This window comes from Dermacentor variabilis, chromosome 2 (assembly GCF_050947875.1).
Source record: "Dermacentor variabilis isolate Ectoservices chromosome 2, ASM5094787v1, whole genome shotgun sequence".
Classification (NCBI taxonomy): Eukaryota; Metazoa; Arthropoda; class Arachnida; order Ixodida; family Ixodidae; genus Dermacentor; species Dermacentor variabilis.
The window spans coordinates 143,335,618-143,360,819 of NC_134569.1; the positions used below are offsets into that span (position 1 = coordinate 143,335,618).

Genomic DNA, 25,202 nt, shown 5'->3' on the forward strand with positions numbered 1-25,202 from the left:
GTTACTTTCTTGCGGCAGTGAATTCCACTCTGCGATAGTTCGTGGAAAAAACAAAAAGCGGTACGCTGAAGTTCGTGATTTTGGTACGTATTAGAATACTCTTTTCATGCCTATGTCTCATGTGCCTCGATTTTGTGTGTATCAAATTCCAGTTTTGTCTGATTATTCACAATGTTATACATCATATTTAATCGATGCAGTTTATGGCACGAGTTGAGTGTTGGGAGGCCTGATCGAATTTGGAGTTCACTAAGAGATGTATTTCGGTTGAAGGCATTTTAAATGAAATGAAGTGCTTTTCTCTGTAAACTTTCGACGAGGGCAATCTTCATCTTACACTGCGGGTCCCAAACAACGTCAGCATATTCAAGTAACGGTTTTACTAATGATGTGTAAGCGACGAGCTTTGTTTGTTTCAAACGGTGCCTCAGTAACCATAATTTGTATAATGCTGCTGATGCTATGTATTTAAGGTGAGCATTCCAGTTCAATGTTTTGTGTATGATCACACCAAGATATTAAGGCGAAACTTTAATGGTTTACTCGCAGCATCCTACCGTCCGTCCGTTCGTGCCATAGAATGGTGCCAGCTGTGGCTTCTCCCCCTTACACTCTTCTCAGCAATCACGTGATGGCACAGCGGCGCGTGCGGCAACGCTCCTTTGTCAGACGCCTCGTTGCGGCAGTCGAGTTAGACGGCTCTCAAGCAGCTCGGTGATGATTCCATGGCAAGCGGTTCGAAGAAGCACCCCAAGAATGTTGATTCCCCCGATACCACACGCCAGAAAAAGAATTAGCGAATGCACATGCGGCGGGCTAACATGCTTTTGCCAAACACACTTTGGAATTTACAATGTGTCCTCCAATTTTTTTGTATTTGTCAACCCTCGTAATTGCGACATTGTTTATGGTGCATGTGCGTTTTAACGGATTTCTCTTGCTTGTTAATGACATGTATGTGCACTTTGAAATATCAAGGCTCATCAGCAATTCCTGGCATCAACTGTCGATGGCTTTCAGGTAATCATTCAATATTAGTTGATCTTCAGCTGACTGAATATTCAAGTAGACAACACAGTCGCTTGCAAATAAATGGCAACGCACTGGTGAATCAAGTGCTGTATCGTTCAAATAAATTAAGAAGAGAAGGGGCCCAAGGACTGAACCTTACAGAACGCCTGAGAGGATGGGTGCATGTGGTGAGCACATGCACCCATCCTATGCACCTATGTGAACATATTGCTTTCTGTTAGATAAATAGGAGTCAAGCCATTGAAGAATCTGTTTATTTCGAAGACCACATCTAAGTTTACTCATTAAGTGACACGTAACAGCTCATTCCGTGCACTCGCTTTCGTTGGCGATGCAGTTTCTTGACTTTCTGAGGCTCGTGCGACTGCTGTGAATATATCTGCGTAAATTCAATAACTGTAAATTTGGTCGCCGACAACCGATGATGCAGCTTTGTAGGCCTAATGGGCTCGACAGTGTGGCCAATGGTGTGGGACTGTCATACGCACAATTCTGATCGCTATTGGGGCCGATTCGGATGGAGCTTGACCCTGATCGGGTGTTGCTACACAGTCATTTGCGATTGTGACCCTGCAGGATCAGGACCTGGGCGATCACGCCCACTGATCACGATCGGAGACTGACATCTGCGGCCTCTAGTGCAGTATTCTGAAAACACTAAAAACAAGATGTGAAGGTAACTCAATAAAAAATGTTTAAAAATCTTTTACCAGTGATAATAAGCTGTAAAATTGAAATATTGTCCAAATTTAACCATATTTTGCAAATCTGAATTTGTAGCCAATACATTATGCAATTCTCAGTGTTGTGGACGATCAGCAGACGGTAGTAACTCGATCCAAATTGTTGGGCCTATAGCAGCGACCATTGTTGGTTGCGATCAAGAAATCCGATCCGGATCGGCCCCGATCATGATCAGAAGTGCACTTGCGACAGCGGTATAATATTCACCACCGGCCGGTGCAATAACGGGTCACAAACTGTCGCGGAAAGATTGTCACTAATGGTTCATCAGTGATTGGTCACGAGATCATGCACACGGGTTCGATTGACCGCTGTTGAGCTGGCATTCAGGCCCGCGGTTGACCAGCCGGCAACTACAGCGAAGATGCGTGTCCAGTTGTCCTGCGTGCTCGCATGTGGGCAGAAAGCTCAAACTTGCACAAATCTGCGTGCGTGAACACTGAACTCGCGTATTTGATGCAATCAGCGTGCCTTCCGATGGCTAGTTGGCCCAATTTTCACACATACTTGCATGCTTTCTACACGCACTGCATCTTTTGTTCCCTCTGTTCGTGTATCGTTAATAGTTTCGATTGGTCCGGTCAACCTGGTCGAACCTTGTACCGATAAAGTTCGCACAACGTGGGAACGCTGCGCATGTCAAGGCACTGACCACAGCCATATCATTCATCGAAGGTACCGATATTCGGAATAGCGAATATTCGAGAAATCAAATAATAGATATTCGATTCACGAAGTGAATTATTCGAACGTTCACTATTCAATTCCCAATTGAATATTTGAGTATTCGCATAACCCTACTTTTAACAAAAGATGACGGGTGAAAAACAGATCAACTACACGAGCTCATCAAAGCGCCTTCTGTATGATGACCAAACTGAGCTGGTCTTTCAGCCTGTCAACTGACGGTGTAGCATTCCACAGTCGCACCACTGACAAACTCGACGCCCGAAATGTCCACCATTTCCACAGCTTCCTCCACCACGTTGTCCACTACAGACTCTTCCGTGACTGCGCTCACCGTGTCTTCGGTCGTAGTGACGTCACTATTGAGTTCCGTGACTGCATGGCTGAGTTCTGTGGCAGTCACCCCCTGATCGGCAGTGTCCACAATCTGCATCACGTTAAGCACCATGTCGTCGCCGGTCTCCGCCGACACCACAGGCACTGTGGTGTGTTCAATGTAGACTGGTTTGGCACGGCCCTTTCGTGATGACGTGTTCACCATGCCGGTTACTTTGTGCACCTGCAAGATGGTGCAGCAAGTGACTGTTGCATCAGGTTACCTCAGTCACAAAACTAATGCGGCATGTCATGTTCAAGCTCCATTAGGGACAGAAGATTAACCACTCCTCAAAGGTGAGCTTAGGCCTTTCGCAACAGTGTGTAGAGAGCATGCGTGACTTGCCTCTCACAACTTACTGTATTTACTCAATTCCAACTCACCCTAGACTGTAATGCCCACCCCGATCATCATACTTAAAGAATTTAAAATGCAATACTCTTGACTGTTCCTTCACCAGATTTTTATAATAGTACGAGAAATAAAGATTTCTTCATATTGCTTGGAAAGAAAAGAAAGTCATTACATCTGAGCTCAACAAAGTTCTGGCGTATATAGTACGAAAAGGCATGGCTTTTGAGATTAGTTTTCAATATCCTGAGGTAACGGCAATTGCAATTTGGACACCAGCCATAGGTGATATCCAGTAATGGAACCTACCAGTGCTAGCAGTATAGCAAAGCATGGCTTTTGAGATTGGAAGGTGGTATTCGACACTGGAGGAGCAAACTATGGACACCGCTTGCTGCAGTTTTGGTTCCAAACTTGATTCTAAGGCACACGCCATATTTTGGCGAATTTTTCCAGAACAGAGTAAGTATGGTATGTGTGCCTGGCACTATAATCACACACTGTTAGGTGATATTTACTGCCCATGTAATGACAGACTCCACTGTCTCCACCTTCAAGTACAATTGAACCTCATTATAATAAAATTGGATATAATGAAATGGTAGATGTGACAAACTATCAATTTCCTGTCAGAGCACCACAAGAATACATGCATACATGGAAGGAACAGAAGGGTTCTCTTCTTTATATTTAACCTTTGAGAGTCCATCTTATCTGGCGCAGAGTTAATTCTTTATAGTGACTTAAAATTTCATGAAAAGCTAGTAAATAGTTTTTTTAAATGACATTAAAGCGACAAAATTTTTTTTTAATAGTTGCGGTACACAATACACTTTTTATTTTTCTTGCAATAGCAATTATATGGACACTCCTGGTGAATTTTCAACACCAGTGGCATTGGTGTGGTTTCTTCTAATATGATAGATAGATGCTATATTAATGAAACATTGCAGTTGCTATGACCAGATTTTATGGTCCTCACTGATTTACTCATCAGAATTTTGGCACTTGTGGAGTGCAGAGAACAGTCATAAAACATCTCATTTGTAGTGTATGCCTATTACCCTAAACCACTAAGTAACGTCGCAGTTTCGCCCTAAAGGTGAAGCATCGATTGCGATAGCAAATTAGTAGACAGCTGCTATACGAAGTGCAGATAGTACTTTTATCAGCCATATAAACTTATAAACATTCACTTACTAAAAAAATTAACAAGCATGTTGTCACATGCGCACATGCAAACATGAGCACATGTCATTTAATGACAGCGCACATTTGCTGTCCAAACGCAGTAGTGAGGAAGCACGGCAGCCGCAGCGTGCTAATTGACCTTCATGCTGCCTTTCGCTTCAACGTGAACTAAGTGGCGAGAACACAGCGCATGTGAAGCTATCAGCACTTTATGCACTCTGTCTCGACCGCAGATCGATTTCAAGACGGATGGCTGTGCCACATGCCGTAGCCACCAGAGAAGGATGCCCCCACACCCCCAGGTGCCTTGCGAGTGATATGCAATCCGCAAACCAAAGGTTGCCGAGGTTTCGCTGTTGGACCTCACTCCTAATCTCTCCCTTTCTAAGAGCTTGAATACTTGTTCCAAACATGCAGCGAATAACATTGGAGAGATTGTGTCTTCTTGCCGCCTCCTTTCTTGATAGGTAATTTTCTATTTTGCTTGTGGAGAACCAAGGTAGCTGTGGAATCTTTGTAGATATTTCCCAAGATATTCATGTATGCTTATTGTACTCCTTAACTATCAAACTTCAAGGAAGTGCCTCAACACACAAAAACATTTGCCAAGAGGAAACTCAGCTGAGAGGAGAAGGTGACACACATCCGCAAGGGGGTACAGACCTGCATGAGATGCTTGGCAAGTTTTCGTCGCACGACAAACCCGCGGGAGCAGATTGGGCAGGAAACGGCGTAGTTTTTGGTGTGCATGTTGACAGTGTGATACTTGAGGTTGGTGGGGTTACGGAAGGTCAGGCCACAGTGCTGGCACAGGTAGGGCCGCTCGCCAGTGTGCAGGCGAAGATGCATGGCCAGCACATTGCTGCGTCCAAACACCTGCAAGTACGCGCAGGGCAGGGTGAAGTGCGATGAAGCTAAAATGCGAAGTGGCCTAGAGGTTTAAACGATTCAGAACAGGTGCATGGGATAGATCTTTTGTAAACTGGAAGACTCTTGGCACAGGCATGCATTTCATTGTGCATTATAATGGTTCCAGTACACATCACTAGTGCTTGGTTCAACACATCAACATGCTGAGCTCACTTGTTTGTTTAATGATCTCCACTAATTGCCAGAATAATTCTTTCAAAGTTTGCTTCAATTCTGCTTGTTACTGGACAATAAGGTTATCGTTCAGTTACAATAAAATGTTGTCTCTCATGATCAAAAGGACGTTTTCTACACGGTACATATTTCGCAGGCGCCGTATTTCTAATGTCATAAAGTGAGTACAAGGGTGTGCAAATACTCGTATATGGTATATTCTATGTAGAGATTAAGATTGCCAACAGCCCCGAATTTAGCGAGAAAGTCCTAACTTTTGACAAAATGTCCAGTGTCCAGACTCGACCCAGTCAGAACGGCCAAATGTCCCGACTTATGCTTTTTCTTCCCTCTGGATAAATATAAGTAGACAAAATTTTCTTTTTATAATGTCTGACAGCTTTGTTGCACATTCTTCTTTTTGCGTTCTGCTGCATTAACATAAACAAAAACGCACTTTTGTTTTTGTTCTAGTTCTGCTGTAGGCCCCAACTATTCAGAGCACCTCTATCCATATTGGTAGCTGTTATTCAAGCAACTATACTACAACTTTCTTGTAGTAAAACACGACACGGTACGGTTAAATGTTTTTTAAACTTTGTCGCGCTTACAGAGCCGGTCTTCGCCAGCTGCCCCCTCCCCCTCCTCATGAAAGAGTGCGCCACGGATGGGCGCCTGGCTGGCAGGGTCATGGACTTTGTCTCTCCGAGCACTCCTGCCCTCCAGCATATGCTCCCAAACATCGACCTGATGAGGGGATTGCACACACAGCTTTGCGGCAATCAGCCGCGGCCTCTTCAATTTCAGAAACTTTGACAGGCGGCAAATGGCGCTGATCCAGACAATGGAAAGGCGCCAGCTCTTTACTGTCGACCCTCACAGCATCAACGATGGCTATGCGCTGAGTGGCGATTGAGCCCGACGATGCACGGTCTGTGCGTGCTACCATTGGCCACGCAGATTGGCCTTACGACAACCCATCCATTGTAAACATGGGAAAACATTTTTGTATTTCGGAGAAAAACTGGAAAGCAAAAATATTCTAAGCAATAAAAGACTGCCATAAAACACCGGCCCACTATTAAACTGGGAACCTCATTGGTATTCAGTACAACATAACGTAACTAATTCTTTAGCTTCAGAGGGAAGATAGCACTTTATTATGTTCAACATTCTATTGATAACAAATATTTTCCATATTTTTATGCATTAGAACTGAACTGTAATCAGTGCTGGCATAGTAATTTGGAGTTCCCTTAGGGGAGAGTAGACCATACTGTGTGTATGCAGTCAAACCTTGATATAACTTGGACCTGTAGCAAAAGCTTTGTTAAATTGCAAATTTTGTTAATTCAAGGTTTTAAAGTTACAGCAGTAAAAACAACTTCACAAATTTCCAGAGCATTTCTGATGGATAGCGTCTTGTTAGTAGGAATTCATAAACAATTCACAAGATGGTCGGGCCATAACAGCACAATTATGACAGCCAGCGCGCGCGGTGTAGATCGCACCGAGAGCAATGCGTCGACATGGCTCACAGCATCCGAGATTTGCATGTGTTGCGTCGTGCAGTGCCGTAAATCTTGGACAATGTGGCCAAGCAGGCTTAGTGCCCATAGTCGAAGCCCTCAAATTAAACACAAAAGTGTAAAAAGGTACGCATATTCAACCTGAGCAAAATAAAGAAATAATAATAAAAACACAAGAAAAGTCAACAGTTTTGCTGGACCAGCGGAGCAGTGATTGCGATAGCAAAGAGGCAACTACATGAAATAAGGTTTGTAGTTGTATCGGTGCCACGCAGGTTCCGGCAAATGCTAACAGATCACACTTGATGACCACGAACTTGCTGTCACAATGTGAGAGAATGCTTAGCACTGTGTGTCGGAAACTTGAGGTTACATGACCACCAACACTAGATGCATGAGAACCCCATGCGCATCAAGGCACCAACTGTGTCGGCTCGGCCTCTGCACTTACCGCAGAGAGATTACCTCCAAGATACGGCATGTGGCCCGCGCGTGGACACACGCAAGGAGGAGACGCACATGCTAGAGGAGAGGGCAAATAAGCGTGCGTTTCTGCCCCCACTGCCTGCCACTCCCCGTGTTCCGGTGCACACGCTTTGATAATGTTTTTACAGCTCAAACTTTTCATGCAGAAGGGCACTTGAAATTATTTTTGCGTCGGCTGACATTTTTCGACTTCTTTGATAGATTTATTAGCCATACAGGCTCCGAATATGTGCTTTAAATGGCTGAAAACTTTGTTAAATCGAAAACGCGTCACAAAATTATGTTGTTAAATCGCAAGAAAATACATTGTTTTGAATGAAACTAATATCGAGAAATGAAAATAGTTTGTTACATCGTGAATTTCATTGAATTGAGATGCGTTATATTGAGGTTGGACTGTATCTTGATTTCTACGTAGCTGAGTTACTGACAGCTTGCTACACTCTTGTATGCAATGCTAGGAGACTCCTGAACATGTGTAGGACCAAGTTTTCTTGTCTAAGGCTTACTACCATTAAGCTTTGTAATAAATTTTCTGATATTTGACATTTGGCTTTTTTTTTTGTTGATCCAATTCGATAATCAATTCGAAATAATTCGGTATTTGCATGCCCCTACTTATCAGTGTGTTGGTGAGTGTGAGCAGGAGTGAGCAGGAACGCGAGTGAGTGCCGACAAGTGTGAGATAACGTAAGTGCGAGTGAGTGTGTAGCCTGCGAAAATAATGGGGAGCGAGCACTAGTGAGCATCGGCTCATTCCGGCGTGTAAGCGCACCAGATGTCAGCGAGCTTGAAGTGCCATTGCACTATACCTTGCCGCAGTATTCACACTCAAAGAGACGCCCCTCGGTGCGTCCGGTGTGCTTGTCGAGCTTGTGCACGGCCAGGCCGCTTTGGTAGCGGAATGCCGAGCCACATATGTCGCACACGTGAGACTTGAGCAGCACCCGTGGATGATACCTGCAAGGAGACATTCAAGGGCAATCAACGAATTTCCCAGCACAAGATTTCGAGGCCAAGGTGCTCTCACACTTTAACTCTTTCACTATCATGGGGAAAATGGCTGCTTTTGTAGGTCACGCAAATTTTCTTTTTTTTTTTCCTGAAGGAACTACTGCATTCATTATTTTATGTAATACATAAACAAAAAGCAGAATTAATGCACTTTGCACAAATAAAATATTTATTAACCAGATGAATGTCATAAAAAAGATATAAATTGCCAGAATCAAGATTGCAGGATTAAATTGAACAAAGACATGCTCATATCTACTAAGAACGAAATCTAACAAAAGTTATGATATACAAAATGCATTGCAGTCTAATAGGTACTGCATCCGAAAAAATCTAAAATTTTCATGCAACAGGTACTACACAACAAAAATTTAAGTGCAAGCACTACAGTCTTGCGTGCCGGGCTGCGGCCGCCGATGTTCCGGGCTGGCTTGCGTCACCGTTGCTGTCAGAGTCAAAGTCAAGGGCAGCGCCAGGAGGGGTGGGGGATTTCTGCTTGCCCCCGCTTTGCCCCACCGCCACAAGAGCATCGAAAAGCTGACCCAAGGTAGGCGGTATGAAACAAAATGTCAGTTTTGACGTCTCATAATTTGGAGGCAGAAGCATGAGAGCAGCGCCACTTATAAAGGACAGCCTTTTTAAGCATAACAATTTATTATAGAAAATTTCTGATCACAAGCAATTACCCTCGTGCTTGTGATAGAATAGGGGCTTGAAGTACAGCGTGAACTACTGCAATAAGATAAAAATGGTTCCAAAGGTTCTAAATAGGTTTAAAAATGGGCTACACTTCCTTCGTTGTTCAGTCTGCCTGCGTGAACCGGCAAGTTCTTGCCTCGAATGTAATAGCCTCGGCCACAAAATCGTAAGTGGGGTCAAACGAATTCAGAGGCCATAACCCGTTCTAAGCCGCGGCTTTTCTCACAGAAAACCGTCGGGACAACACTGCCTCCTCTCAAAAAGACCCGGTAAGCCACCCACCCTTGCAGGAAGCCACAACTTACAGTCAGCCATCCGCTCCGTGAACCTAGTTGCCTGTCAGTGAAGACGCGCGCCGCCGAATGCCGTGAGTGTTGCGGCTCGAAAAGGCATTTGGGCGAGGAATTCACAAAGCTCATCGATAAGTTTGTCCGATTGTAGTAATGAAGGAAATATTATGCAGATCCCAGGCACTGTGAGAATCAATGTAAGTGAAGCTTTCTGTAATGTTTGCTTTGATTGACAATCATTAAGGGTGATGATGATGGCGAATGTTTCATTTCTTCAACATTTAGTCCAACGCGAGAGTGCTAACTTGTCGCTAAACATTACCTTGTGTGCATCCCCGCTGTTTGTCTGTGTAGTACACAGAACACACAGGGAGAGGTAGGTGTTTGCTCGAGGCATTGTTGTGTGTAATATTTTATAACCTCTGAGAGGGTTGAGTAGTGTCATTGCCTCACATGGCACATCGCATCGTGGCAAAAGTATTAAACTTTAATTGAATTATGCAGCTGTATGTGCCAAAACCGCAATCGTATTATGAGGCATGCCGTAATGGCGAACTCCGGATTAATTTTGACGCCATGGTGTCCTTTAACGTGTCCTTAAGTCTAAGTTCATGAGCATTTTTTATTCTGCCCCCGTCAAAATGCGGTTGCCGCGGTCGGGATCAAATCCACGACCTCAAGCAATGACATAGCCGCAACATTACCGCGGCGGGCATAGAAGTGTTAATTTGACATGCCGACACTTCCGTGGTGTCGCCTAGACACTGCAATGGGCTTTAACTAATGTGGCTCTTTTTCTGCACGCCCTGCGTAACTTGTCTGCTTGACATATTTTCATGGTGTGTATATTTAAGAAATAGCAGGAACGCACCGTGCCGAGCCTTGAACTTAAATTTATCCCATTTCCCCGCGACTGCTGTTGTGTCTATAGTAGTAGCATTTCGTTGCCTTCTCACGTTGCCTTTTCACTATCCCCCCCCCCCTCCCTTCTTGTTGAATGGGAATTGCGAGAGGAGCGGGAATAGAAGTGGCAATTCACTCGTTTAGTGACTGCGTCTGTTCTACCCTATCTCTGCTTCCTCTCCCCCTCCTCTCTACCATTCTATCTATCTACTCTGTAGACATGCACATTAGTAAGATAGGTAAGCGCTGCAGTTTCTGCAATGTTCTTGTGGGGGGTCATGGATAATTACAGCTTTCAAGAGGCAAATGTGGCCACGCCCAGGGAGCTCCAGAGGGTATTGTGCACATTCAACGCAGTGCAAAGGTCTAAGTGAGTTTCTCGCGTCGCCTTCTCTGCCGCACTCCTGTCATGTATACACATGCTTTGAACCACCCCCGACACTGTGTGCCAGACAGCTGCAGCAGCAGTGGGAAAGTCGAAGGAAGAGCGAAAGAAAGCTTCGCAATAAAGAGTTTAACCCTTTGAGGGTCAATGACGTAAATATACGGTGCCGTCTGTATGTTTAAAAAGCGCACCAATTTTCTAACTTCTTCTTTTCTAATATGTGCTGCCACTATGTGGGAATACAGGGAATTTTTTTCGCGTGCCTCCATCTCTCGGTTTCCGTTGCATGGTTTGTTTTAGTGCTAGTTTGCTCCAGCGCGACTATATACTACTGCTCACGCATTGGTGTGCGTTCGGGCGGGCGGCGGTTCTGGTTTTGTTCCGCGGGCGGTTTCAGCTTCTTTCGCTGACAAAACTGATGGCTATCTCGTTACTAATCGCTCTAAGGGGGACCGCTTATTTCTCGCTTGTTTAGTGCTCGTTTAGTGCTCACAAAGGTGCGCTGAGGAAGGATGCCACCGAGCATGCGTTTCCGTTTCTTTTCTTTTCTTTTTTTTTTTTTTTGACACTCGCGAAAACTAATTGCCTCTGGTTGGCGATAAGATGAAGATTAGCAGAAGTTTGTCACACGTTTTGCTTTTTTGACGGGCACACAACCACACGGTTTTCTTGAGTGCGCGCACCTACGCAGTTCGGTTACGCTATGGATGTACATATTACTGTAAGAGCAGGAACAGGTGAGTCTTGCGAAATATTCTCTTGTGTGCCTTTTCAAAGCCTTGAACTATGTGTATAATAATGCATCAAATTTTTAATTGTTATAAGTTTGTTTCCTTTTTTATTGTTGTTATTGATGAATGAAGAGTACATAAATACCAACACATAATATTTTTTTCTCCCTTTACGGTAACACTAGAAAAATTACGGTAAATTTTTTTCGAAATAAGTCCCGAAGACGAATTGGAGTCTGCATTAAAAAAAATCAACCCTGGGCGGTCACATAGGGCGAAAGAAATCAACCCTGAAAGGGTTGAAAGAGTTGAATGCTGGGCTAGTGGAAGAGTTCACATCAGCCTCTCTGAACGAAAGGTCTCCACTTTTTATTTCTTCGTATTCCTTAGGTGACTAGACTAGGGAACCTCACGACTGTATTACGGCCAGTCACAAACATCGAATTGGTCGCAATATGATGCCCAGGATTTCACGCCCGCCAAAATCCACCTCTGATGGTATGAAATGTGTGATCGTATAGCCACCTGGGAATACAAGGTCAATGCTGTTCTTCGGTAGCCATTGTCTTGGGCCCCTTTCATCCATTAGTTATGTATAGATGAGCTGGTCATCTTCGGGTAGAGGGTCTTTTCTTGACCCGTCAATGGCCAGCGTCAAAGCTGCATTGAATTCTGGATAGGCAGGTGATGAATGGGGTGGGTTGCCTCTGGTAAACGTCTAAGAAATGCTCTTCGCCACATTGAGATGTAACACGAGCTTCAGTAGTGAGCAACGACAGCGTCACAGCTACAATCGCCCCTGGGCGCACCATTCGCGATGCGGCCCAGCAGTTCCGCTCTGTGCACTGACCCCTTCTAGTCTGCTAGTTCACTGTAGCGGTGACGACAACCACTTCAGCCAGTTCGTTTGCTCGCTCACAGGCAGCGCTTGAGTCATGTGAAGAAACGCTCACCTGCCTCGCTACTGGAAGAGGCTCCAACGTGTGGTCGGTGCCACAGGACCTTTGGGTTACTCAGGATGTCGGAGAAAAGGTCCATTGGAGACTTTTTTTTCAAATGCAAGCAGGCCAAGCAACAATGCGTCCACATCGAGCTTTCTGCTTCAACAATGGGAGATCCGAAGATTCTCCATGAACAAAAAATCCTTCTCAGCGCTCTGTTTTGATTCTGCTTGAGTAGACTGTACACCATCCCTTCTGACAATGCTAGTCAGTCCTCGGCGGTGCAAATCGACAGTGCCGCAGGCAGTGTACGTCCACTGCCTCAATCTAGTCACCATGGATGTCTGCAAAGTGATAAAACCGGTGAAGGATTTTTACTCTCTTTTAGAATACCTCTATGTTTTCCTGAGTGGATCTGAAATGCACTCTCTGTACATAGATGTGCAGAAAAGCTTGTCTTTGATAGAGCTGCAGCATCTCAGCGATACACGATGGGCCGGCCAGATAGTGGCTTACACAGCGGGAATGAAAAGCTTTCCCGCTATCCTTGTACTATGTCTCGCCAAAGTCATCTCTACAAACAGCAGGTGGGCAACGGAAGCTAGGGGTCTGCTTGAGCAAATGAACTTCTCGTTTCTCTTCTATTTAAGCCTATTTACCAACGTACTCGGCCGCCTGAAGATTCTTTCGGACCTATTGCAATGCAGAGACTGCAATATTAGTCAGGCATGCATCATGGCATGCACAGTTGTTGACGAGTTCTCCGAAATGAGAAATTCGCAGAACGCATTTGACGCTGTGTGGGCACAAACCTGCAATATTTCTGAGGAGAATGTTGCGTCCCAAAGGGAAAAGCAGAGAATGACGTGCCTTCTGCTTCATTTATAACACTATGTATTGAGCGAAGGATGGCACATTGAAGAGTCGCCAGATTCAAAGGAAAGATTCAGAGTCAAAGTTTTCTTCCCGTTTTGGACCACCTGATTGCAAAGCTGGCCGGGCGGTTCACAGAGATTAATAATGTACTCTGCAGAGTCAGCACCCTCCACCCCTGGAGTGAGAATTTTAATGACATCTTATGCAAGCCTTTCGCCAAGTACTATGCATGCAACATTAAAAGCGTTGAAGTTCAGTGCAAGCTGGTAACGAAACTTCTTCAGCGCATTGAAGCTGAAAGGAAGTGCAAGATATAGAAGAGACACTGTTGTAATTGGTGACTGCCTTGGGAGAATATAAACTAGCCTTCCATGAACTGCACAAGCTAGGTGTTATTGCCGTGATGATACCGGCATCGTCATCATCTTGCGAGCGCACGCTTTCATGCCTTCGAAGATTGAAGACTTATCTTCGCAGCAAGATGATGAATAACCAACTGAACAATTTAGCTGTGCTTACGGTCGAGCGATCTCTTGCCAATAAGATAGATCTTCAGTGTGTTGTCGACATGTGTGATGCTGCGCACAGTAACCGACATATGCGTTTGCACTAGTATGCCGGTATAATGATAGCCCATTGTATCTCTGTGGTGCTTTTGCAGGAAAATTGTGCAGCACGGGCGTGGGACTGATGCCTATACCGGTAACAGAACACCTGCTTGACCATCAAGTAAATCCCGGCTGTGTTTTGTCTTGTACTGTTCAAAATTCACCGCCTGGGGAGAAAAAGCGAACTGCTCAGAAAACAAAAACATAGTTCTCCTCCTTCATGTCCAATAGCGCAGTGTGTCTGTTTCATGGCACATCAACTGGCGGAACATATTTCTAGAGCAACGGTTGACCGACTGACACGTGGGGTTTAATATCCTAGATCTACATGTGCGGCTACAAGAGACATTCCAATGAAGGGTTCTCCTAATTAATTTCAATCCTTTGGGGTTCACTTAAGGGCCAACTTCAATGAAATTTTGGGCCCCATAGAAAGCCTAGTTCCAGAAAGTGTAGATATACAGCAGCCTTCATAAAAAATGTTTACATTTGAAATACAAGTGGACACGTCACAAAAGGCTTGCGAAAGTAGAGGTCTTTAATACCAAAATTAAAAAAAGAAAGAAAACGAAAACAAGCCATGCTGCCATTACTGCTTGCCAGAACTGACACATAGCTTGGAATGTGTGACTCATCGGCATGAACTTCAAGATTAGGCACTGCCCACAGTGTGCTTCCAATTATATGAGACGACATGCAGGGACTTGCATCACATCCACAGACCACCATTTATGTGCCCCCTCTTCTCAGGCACTATTTAAAGACTGCTGATGAAAAAATTAGACAATTACAGCCCTGCAACTTTGCCAAGAGTGCTTTAGCAGTATACATATATATACTGCTCACTTACTACCAATTTGGGCAAAGTGAAATTTCATTGCAGTTGGCCTTTAATGTCCGATGCACTTTAGACGAGGTGTTCTTGCATTCCATTCCACACTGGAATACAGACACTGCAACCAGCAACTTTGTGCTCAGCCATGGCTGCTGAGCTCCTGCAGCAGTTATCACAGTAGGAATCTGTTGATGCCACAATGCTTCTGCTGCCCCTTTCAATGCTCCTAATGAGTACGTGAGAAGGTGCTGAAAAGACATGTGCCTGCACTTGAACAGCCCCTAAGGTACTTCTGACATCTAAATTCTAAATGACTAATGACTAATTCTAAATGACTAAATGACAGACATTCTAAATGACTACGCGCATCGTGTACAGAATGGCCTGATGATCACCTTTGCAAATATGGCAGTGCTGCGTGCCGCATGGAAGCCAATAACTCAACAGACTCATTCACATGGTATCACCAGGGTAAAAAGCTGTCGATTGGTTCACCTGCGAGGGACGTCATTTACAATCCATTTGCTAGCACACGTTTGCCATGCAGTCGCACGCCCACTCTTCCTTTTCGTCTCTCTTGTCTGTCCTGCGCAATCAAGTGATTGCACCTCGTGTAGCGGGTTTTGCACCACAGGTGTAGGGGCAACCACATGTAGCCAGAAAGCACAGACTATTGGTAACTGGAAGTAGATGGCATTTCCAAAAAAAAAAAAAAAAAAGAAATAGTGCCAATCTGACATTTGGGCTAACATGACGCATCTCCTAGAGAAGTATGCAGCGAGGAAGAGAGAGCACCTGTGAAGCAGGTGGCGAAGGATAGAGAGAAGTCACTAGCTCGCCTACAAGCTCAGTGGTTTAGGGGCCCATCAAGTGCCAAGGAAGACAAAGTGGTCACAGTGAAGCCTCAGCCTGGAGCCAATGTTTCAACAAGGGGACTAGTCTTCATCACGGCAAAGACAAAGTCGCGTACCCTGATGAAGACAAGTTCCCTTGCCGAGACATCTTCAACCTGTGGCATCTCTTATTTGCCCATTGTTGATTACTACATTTAAGCCTGTCTCGTCATGTTTCCCCTGGCTTAGCCAGTGAGTGCACGCTAAACAAGGGATCCCTGAAAGCAATCAAGCAAGGATGTGTGGACAATCATTCGTCCTTAAGCTATGGTAAATACATAGCAGCGATGTCCAAGAAATTTGCAGCCAGTAAGTTGAGCATTTGTACCATTTTCTAGCAGTGCTTTCTCACTGCACTGGAAGTAATGGAAACAAGTACTACAGTCAAACCTAAATATAACAAACAAGAATATAATGGCCTTTCGGATATAGTGAGATCAATCTAAAGACGGCCACCGGAAATGCATTCTACAACGAAAAGATAAAAAGAAGAAAGGAAAGAGAAATGCGGATGCAGGGCTTGTGACGCCAACATGACGCGGTTCCTCGACAATGGTACAATAGAATACTGGGGAGGAACGTCATTTGCAGATGCTATTCAAAGCAGAATGTGTCTATGTTGGTTGTGAAGCTCGCTTCCCGACGATAGCATGGTGGTGCGTCAATTCAATTCATTCTACCTCACCTATTAATTAACCAATTTGAAAAATTATTGCTGCAAGACACTCCCTCTACGGTAATTTACAAGCTCCAGTATATAATCATAATTTCCAATGGGTCTTGGTGAGAAGCCCTTTAACAAATACCGAATATAACTAAGGTATTCTTGTGTCAGGCGCGATTTTGCTGCAAGATTTGACTGTAATAGTTTCTGATTGAGAACATGGCTGCATGAAATGGTTGAGTGCTCACTTGCGGACATGCGTCACCCGCTGGCCGATGTTGCAAAAGCGTTGGTGGCAGAGACGGCACTCGTAAGGCAGGTTCAGGTCGTGTCGCTTGTTGCGGTGCTCGAGAAGTGCCTGCGCGTTCTCAAAGTGGTGGCCGCACTCTTCGCATGGATGTGACTGGCCATCCTGGTGCAACTGTAGATGCGTGTCAAATTCCAGTTGGTCCTGCGGAGATTACATGCAAATTGCACGGTATCAAAGGAAAAATTCTGACACCAGCCTTCGCTTTCATACTTTTATGTATGTAATGACTGAAATGCAGGTTATTAGAGAGCATCACATCAAATTCCCAAACAAACTAGTGAATTTCATTATTTTCAAGCCTTTCTCTTAAAAGGCAAACACTAAGTCAACGTGTACTGTTTAAATAAGTAGTAGTATAAGACTTTTATTCAGCCAAAAATTACAGGCCGAGCATATCGACCGCCTGGGTGGCCAGTCGACGCTGTTCTTCTTCACCTTCAGCGCCAAGCCAGTCGAGCCAGGTGGTGATGGAAAGTGAAGGGGGAGGATAGGAACTTGATTGCTGAGCAGCCGGACAGTAGAATAGGCAATGAGATAGGTCTGCATAAGTAGAGGGGCAGTTGGGACAGGAGGGGTCGGAGCGATAGCGATAGAGAAAGAGGCGGGAAGGGGTTACCAGTGCATTCATTTGGATGTGCCGCAGAAGGCGAGCCTCCGGCACAGTGAGTGATGGATGAGGGGGAGGGTAGAGGCGCTTGTCGAGACGGAGTTGGAGGTAAACTTCCTTGATAGTGCGGCGCAGGGAGAGTCCCCCAGAATCCTGCGAGGGCCCCGACCAGAGGATCAACGGTGCCCGGTTAAAAACGTCACGGGCGAGCTGATGGGCCAGCTCATTGCCGTCAATCCCCGAATGCCCAGGGACCCAGCGGAGGAAAACGGTGGAAGGTTGCAATGCGGAGACCGCTCGTTCGACCTCTTGTTGGAGTGAATGGGGTAGGGTGCGGTTTTGTATGTGGCGAATGGCGACTTGGGAATCGGTGTATATCGTGTACTCTGGGAGCGAGGGCAGGGAGGGAAATGATTGTAGGGCATGTACAATGGCAAGGACCTCGAGAGATAGTGCATCCGGAGGGTGTAGGTACGGCCCACTCGTGTGAGTTTCAGGTGCTGGGAGGTGGGGATGGTAGATAGCGTAGCCGCAGGAACCTCGAGGGGCTATGAAAGAGGCATCCGTGTAGGCTACTCCCTGGGTAGTAAAGAGGGGGGAATGATGCTGCGCGGCCGCGTGACGACGGCCGGCATGCAGGACAGGGGACATATTGGACGGCAGGGGGAGAATGCGAAGATTGGGCGCCGGGGTGGATTTTGGAGAGGTAAAGGAGGAAACGGGAATGGGAGAGATACCCGCCTGGGCCAGTAACCACTGACCCTGACGGGTAAGAGAAAGCCGGGCAAGCTGGGAGTCACGGTGGAGAGAGAGAAGAGAACGAAGAGGATGGAAGAGGCCTGTGGCAAAGAGCTTAGCAGTGGAGGTGGTGATAGGGAGGTTGAGAGCTGCCTTGTAGAGGCCCACAAGGGCGGTCTCGAGGGTGTTAAGCTGAGTGGGGGTGAAGGAAACGTAAGGCACAAAGTACAGGAACTTGTTGAGGGCGAGCGCATGGGCAACTCGGCACGCATGAGCCTCGTGGAGGCCCGAGCGCCGAGTGACCACGCGCCGCAGGAGGTGAGTTACCGAGTGACAAGTCCTGACAGCATGGTGTAGGGCTTGCACATTCTTGGCTGCATGCAACGGGAAGCCAAGAACTTTGCATTGGGGGACAATAGGAATGGGAGAGCCGGAAAGATGGAGGGAGATTAGGGCGTTGTGGGAGCGCTGGTATGAGGAGTAGTTAAGAAGGAGAAGCTCGGATTTCTCCGGAGCAGGTGACAAGCCAGCAGTGGAGAGAAAGGAGTTGATGAGTTAACATTGCAGAAATGTTGCAGCGCTTGTTTCATGCTAAGAAAAGGTTTAGTTTAAGAGAAAATCATGTCTGAAGAGTCCGCATACCTTCAGTGCAATTCAAATAACACACCCCCGTGCAGGGAGTGTTGAAGTTACGTGCGCCACCATCGCCCTTTACTGCTGTTGGTGAGTAAAATGGTGCCCGACAGACAACACTACGTTTTTTTAATGCAACATGCAAATGTGCGGCCATGCAGAAACCAAGCTAAGAGAAAGTGCGTTGGATTCGCCACTGCAGCTGCTGCTCTTGGTTAAGTGGCGTGGATCGTTCGGGCATGCCGCAACCTCACAAGGATGCGGCATTCCCTGCTACTTGCAGTTTATGAAAGTTTTGTGAGCCAGCAAAACCAGCAGAGCTTTAAGCGTTAACGAAACTAAAGCAGAGTCAAGAGAAAGCTAAACATTTCGGCCGCCCGCATTGTTGTCCAAAATAACATTAATGGGTTCTATTTTCTAAAGATAGAATAGAACTGGACAAGTAGCATTTTCTTCAGTCTTATAATGCAATGCAATGATCTTTTTACTAAGAAGAGTTGAGTACTAGTGACATAATGATAATGAAGAGTGCCTATGTCATCAGATTAGTACTTCAATGTTCTGAGGGAGTCTCAACTCATGTCCTCCATTTACCTCGATTTATCAATTACTAAAGCCCTGTTTACGATAATATTAAAGCCTTAGATGTTCTCGAGCATTAATCCATTACTTTAGAGTGACTTAATGTTTGCTTTTAGTGTCCCTTTAAGTCTATAAGTGTGAATCTCAAGTACGTTCATCTGACCATCCAATGCACATTTCCTGCCTTTCCAGAGATAGTTTGCAAACATGATACTTCTGTAGACTGGTTGTGCCATATACACAAACTTGGTTAAACCAAGATGTATGGCAGGTTTTGTTTATGTGAGATGGCATTACAAAGCGTACCTTATGTGTGAATGTTTTTCGGATCTCTTGTTTTCCCGACATGGCAGACTGGCACAATAAGCCTGCACAAGGTACGCTGGCTTACTCCGTTTCTATGATCAGTGTGGCTGCCATGTGTGAATGTAGTCGGAAGAAAGATGCGCAGCACTTCTTTCTTAATTTAGCATATATTTTTTTTTCTTTTTACGAACAATTTCATTCATGCGAAGCCTTATAGCTGGATGAAGTCACAAAATTTTGCTGCGTGTCATGACGTCACAATAATGTTGATGACACCTGACTACCAAATTTGGTGTCAAATAGAGTTTTGAAACTTTCCTTCTTGTTGAGTGTACTCCTTTTATGCACAAGAAACAAGTGGTACTTCACAACTTTTAAAATTTATGTCAGCGCTCCTTTAAAGTAAGCCACATTTAACAGCTGTTGACTTTACCAAGCCCTCTCAATCAAGGCATTACTCTTGGAAATGCAAAAGACAAATTAAACAGTTTTGTGCACACACACACAAAAAAAGAGCTCATGGGGTAGCACTCCTGATCTAGCACATAAAATGCATCCTGCCTGGAAGAGCCTTGGACACTGTGGACAGTTCTGCTGGCCCTTGGGATGGATGATGTGCACGTGTCGGCTGAGCTCCTCCTTGGCTGCAAAACGTCTAGGGCATTCACTGCACTCATAGGGATAAACACCTGTGTGGGACGCCCTGTGCCTTTCAAATCGACCCAAGCTCTCGGTCTCGAAATTGCAGTCTGTGCACTTATGGACACGCTTGCCCTTCGGCATAGCTACTACATGAGCCTTGGCCATGTGGTCTGCCTTCTCCTTCACTGTCGCAAATTTGTGCGGGCAGAGCTCACAACCGTGCTCGTGATCAAACAAGTGGATGTTCTTCATGTGGCGGCTCACGCTGAAAGTTGTCTGGAAGCACTTACTGCAGAAGAGGCACTGGTACTTGCGCGCTGCCTCCTTGTTGTGTCGGTTCAGGTGCTTGATAAGCGCCACATTTGTCGTGATTCCCTCACCACAAAGCTCACACACGTGTCTCACAGACCTCGGATGGCGCTTTATGTGCTCCTTGAGCGTGCGGCTGTTCTTAAAGTCCTTCTTGCACAGGGGACACTGTACGGACTCCCCACCACGAGATGTTGGGGCTGGACTGCGCGATGGGGCCTTCCCGTCTGGTCCATGGCTCTTGACGTGCTCTTGGTGTACACTGAAGTCGAGTGAGAGGTGACCACAAGGCTCGCACGTGTATATCACCTTTTCGGTGTGTGCCTCCTGGATGTGCTGGCACAGGCTGCTCGCCTCGGACGTCGTGAATTTGCACAGCTGGCAGGCGACTGTCTGCCTCTGTTGCCTGGCGACAGGACATTTGACTTCGTGCGCCGCCAACATGTCGGCGCTGAAAAAGGCGCTTGCGCAGTACGAGCACAGGTACGGCGCCCGATCCAGATGGTCACTTTGCATGTGCTTGTCCAACTCTTGCTCGCTGCGAAACTTGGACGAACAGTGCTTGCATTGCAGCGGACCCCCGTGGTATATGCGTACGTGAATCCGCAGCAGACCGTCGGCCGGGAACTGTTTGCTGCATTCGGTGCACTTGAAGACTGCAACCTTCTTCTTCGGCCGAAGCACTTTCGGTATGACGATATTGTCGCGCACGGCTGCCCCCTTCGATGGAGGCCTGTTGATCTCGGAAGCGCGAGCAGGGTCGGGAACACTGTCGTGACGTTTGACGTGTTCCAGGGCTTCTTCCTTGTGCTTCGACTGGAAAAGACAAACTCCGCAGACGTACGTAAATGACTGTGGTAAACGCGATCGGGGCGCGACTTCTGCCTTACCACACACTGTAGTTTCCCGCGCCACGAAGTCCTCTTCGGCGACGACATCGTCATTGCCGGCTTCAACAACGTCTGCTTCTGTGTCATCAACCGTTTCGTGAACCGCTGGCGGCGACAAAGTGGTATTGTCATTGTCCGTGACGGCTGCTGCAGTTCCTTCTCCGTATTGAATTTCCGCATCGCGGGCTCCTGCTGCTGCTGCTTTCAGAAAGCACAGCGGATGGCCGTCGTCCTCGTGAAACGCATGCACCGTGATGTTCTCTTCGAGATAACGTTGGTCGAGTACGCTTGTCCTCCGCCTGACGACGGGAACACACTCGCGTTCATTTACGTACGCAAACCTGGACGAAAGGCGGAGTAAATTTAGCTGGACACTTCCGCCCTTGGGTACACCTTCCGGGAATACGAGGTCCACGCACGTTGGGTGCATGTCCAAGTTTATATTTACTTGAATCGTCATGTTTTACTACGTGCAACGCGGCACATCGAACGCGCAGCGCCGCAACCAATGCCGCTTTTTTACGCCGCTGCGCCAAAAACGAGCGAATCACAACGTCACAAAAGTGGATACGCCGTGGTAGGCCGAATCTAAAACAAAAACAAGGAAGAAAAACAAAGTATGTGGCGCCATCTATACTTGATAGTAGCACTTTAGTCTAGACGTATTATGGCCTTCGAGATTTGCGCGCGCTGGCTGGTTTTCCTACCATAGAGTTACTTATGTTTCCTACGGACGTCCCAATCATAGAGTTTCTCACTATATTAGTAAAAATATTAGTGAGAAACTCTATGGTTCCAAGAGCACGGAGAGAGCGTAATTTCCATGGTTCCATAAAACTAAAAGGTAGCGACATTCCTCCTCGTCCGGCCTCTCCTTCTCCTGGCCTTCTCGAAGCCTGCACTTTCTCTTTTAGCTCGCCCTCGCAGTTTGGTACACTGTTTGGTACAATCACGACCTACTGTATAAAGGGCCCCTAATACAGTAATACCCTAACCCGACCCCTAATACAGTAGGTCGTGGGTACAATATTCTAGTACACTGTAGTTTGGTCGTTCGCTCATTTCTCTATGGTTCGCTCGGAAGGTGCGACATTAAAAATTGTTGGGTGTTTGCGCATGAATTTTTACCGTAATTAAAGTTTGATTATTGTGTGCTGTGCTAGGAGCGATGACGGAACGCTATGAAACTGGCAGAAGCAGATTTTTTTTTTTTTTTTTGCGTTTTTGCGGCGTGCAACTGCGCACTTGTTTTGTGGCTGCGGGTTGGCTGCCTGCTTCCAGTTAGAAGAATGCTTAATTTGAGGCTAGTTTGGCGGACAAATTCCTTTTAGTGTCGAGTACTAGCAGAAAAATCAGAATTATTCTTATTGCCAATAATGTATACGTAATGCGCACGATGTTTATATGCAGGTACATGCCAGGGGGCCAGAGCTTTGTTTGGCAGTTATGTCGTCCACGGACATGCAAGCACTTGTAGGCAAAAACACTGTCGCGACTTGCACAGATAAACCCGCTTCGCGAGTTATTTATATTGCATTGATCATATTCATTGGCTGTCTAAAGACACTTTGCCGGGCGTGAAAGGGCTGCGATAAAGGTTAATTCAGCCGGTACACGCCAGAACAATGCGCTTAATTGCGCGTGCGCAGCACCATATATGTCGATTCAACAACTCGGATGCGTTTGCGTTGCTCGAAGTACGTACCCGTGTAGTTGCGTGTACCCAATCGACTGCCATGTGTCCAGCTTGTGCAGCTTCATAATTCAATCATCTCAGTATCATGATGACTGAACGCAATGCGCGTACGTGACGTATTCGCCTGAATAATGCGATCGCCGCACGGTCATGTAGAAACGTGCGCGATCAGCGCATCTCAACTATTCTCGTCGTTTTGTCATGACGCTGGCATCTCTTTATGCAGTGAAACTGGCCCTACGCTTTTATGACAAACTGGTGCCGTTGGCTCTCAAGCGTAAACATCACAATGGAACCTAGCTGTACTTGATTTGTGAGCAAAGCGTATGCAAGGACGAAAGTTACACACAGAAATGGTTTCCATTAATGAGCACTTTTCCCTTTTGCACAGTGCTAAGTCAATATGAGTCGACAAACTGGTGCACCATTTTATCCTGCCGTGACGGCGAAGCGGAGAAAGCCTAGCTATCTCACGGGTATAGTGAACATGCTTGTCCTCGTAAAATATATTTGCAGCGCCTAACAAAAGCATTGACTGACAAAGATACGCACTCCCAGTACTACAACAATAACACGTGTTACGTTTCTGGCACGATATATGACAGAACACAGCCTATAAGCAGCTTCATACACCTGTCGATAGCGCGATCAGGAAAACAAATCTGAACGAGCACCGAGAACAGCACACGTGCATAAGCTTACCCATACCTGAGCTCCGTACCCCATCGACAAAGAAAAATGCTCCGTTCGAACACTTTTAATCGCGCCTCCAGTACTCTTAAAATCAATCCCTAACATAAAAATTTGGAGGACGCTTAATTAAACTTCGCCTTTAAGAGTGGTACGCGACAGGTACAAAGACCCCTTACCGCGTTTCATGCTTCCCGGGAACCGTAATATTTACCAGGAAATGCTGGCTGCGCCTCGGCCAGCTTTTTGGTAGAAACGCGGCGTCCTGCGCAAGTCGATCTCCTGTATTAGTTTCGCACTTTTAATATTTCAGTCCGAGAAGAGCTAACATAAAGGATATGCGCGGCGAGTGTTCTTTTTTTCATTACATTTGTTTGTGGGCTGCCGTTCTTCAAATTCTGAGGCTAACTTTGTAACTAATGAAAGACAAGGTATGAGCAGCTTTGGTGGCAGAAAAGTGGTTGGGTATGCGTCGTTCGGAATTACGTCGAAATTTTTGCCGAGGCGACGTCCGACGCTCGACGCAGACATCGAATTCATCAATCATCAATCTGAGAGCATGGCGTCCAATCACACTTCTGAACTGCGATTATAAGCTCATAGCAAAGTGCCTGTGTATGCGACTCACGCCAGTGCTCAGCACTGTTTTGGGTCCATACCAGGCATGTTGTGTCCAGGGGCGCTCTACTCAGCTTCACGGTATAGCACTAAGGGACCTTCTCCTGTGGGCAAATACCAGGAAACTTCCAGGTATTCTTTGCTCCTTCGATCAGGAGAAGGCTTTCGATATCATTAGCCATAGGTACCTTTTCCGTGTTTTGGAAGAGGCTGGTTTTAGTGTGGGTTTTAGACAGATGATCCAAGCTTTGTATTCTCGACCGACTTCTGCTGTTCTCATACGAGACCGCCTCTCGGAGGCGTTCATTGTGGGACGTGGTGTGCGACAAGGGGACCCGCTCTCACCTGCCCTCTACGTACTCGCTTTTGAACCGCTTCTGCAGAGGTTGTCTTGTGACAGCAGAATTGGCAGGTTCCTACTTCCACCAGGTTCCCCCCAGGTTGCACTCTTTGCCTATGCAGACGACTTGTCCATTGTCGTCCCGGACGAAGCATCAGCTTGCGGCGTCCTGGAGGTCATGGACAGTTACTGCGGGGCGAGCGGTGCAAGGTTGAATAGGTCGAAAAGTGCAGCAATGTACTTGAACTCCACTCCTTCCAGTCCGCAGCCCGTTCATGGTCTCCCCGTGAAAACGCGGCTGCGGATTCTAGGCTTCCAGTTCGAACCAGATGGTCTCTCTCCCGAAAACTGGCAACAGGCTAAGGAGAAGCTTCAAGCCAGGGTTCAGGAATTCAGCGCGTTGTCATGCCCTTTGACTGCTCGAGCGACAATCCTTCGCTCACTTCTGTTTTCCTTTCTGACGTATGTGGCGTGTGTCTCTCCTATTCCAACCCGAACCAAGCTTATCTTGGAGAGGGTCTTG

General features: G+C 46.3%; 1 protein-coding gene and 1 pseudogene across 1 annotated transcript; one reads left to right on the forward strand and one right to left on the reverse strand.

Moving 5' to 3' along the window:
* Positions 1-1,270: 1,270 nt before the first annotated feature.
* Positions 1,271-21,899, reverse strand: LOC142572805 (uncharacterized). The gene is made up of 5 exons (XM_075682171.1): positions 20,056-21,899; positions 16,567-16,769; positions 8,292-8,439; positions 5,045-5,257; positions 1,271-3,022 (listed from the first exon to the last, which is right to left on the reverse strand). Exons 1-5 carry the CDS (start codon positions 21,793-21,795, stop codon positions 2,675-2,677), a joined length of 2,652 nt encoding a protein of 883 aa, XP_075538286.1. The 5' UTR covers positions 21,796-21,899; the 3' UTR covers positions 1,271-2,674.
* Positions 12,704-13,931, forward strand: LOC142573345 (zinc finger MYM-type protein 1-like; annotated as a pseudogene).
* Positions 21,900-25,202: the final 3,303 nt, after the last annotated feature.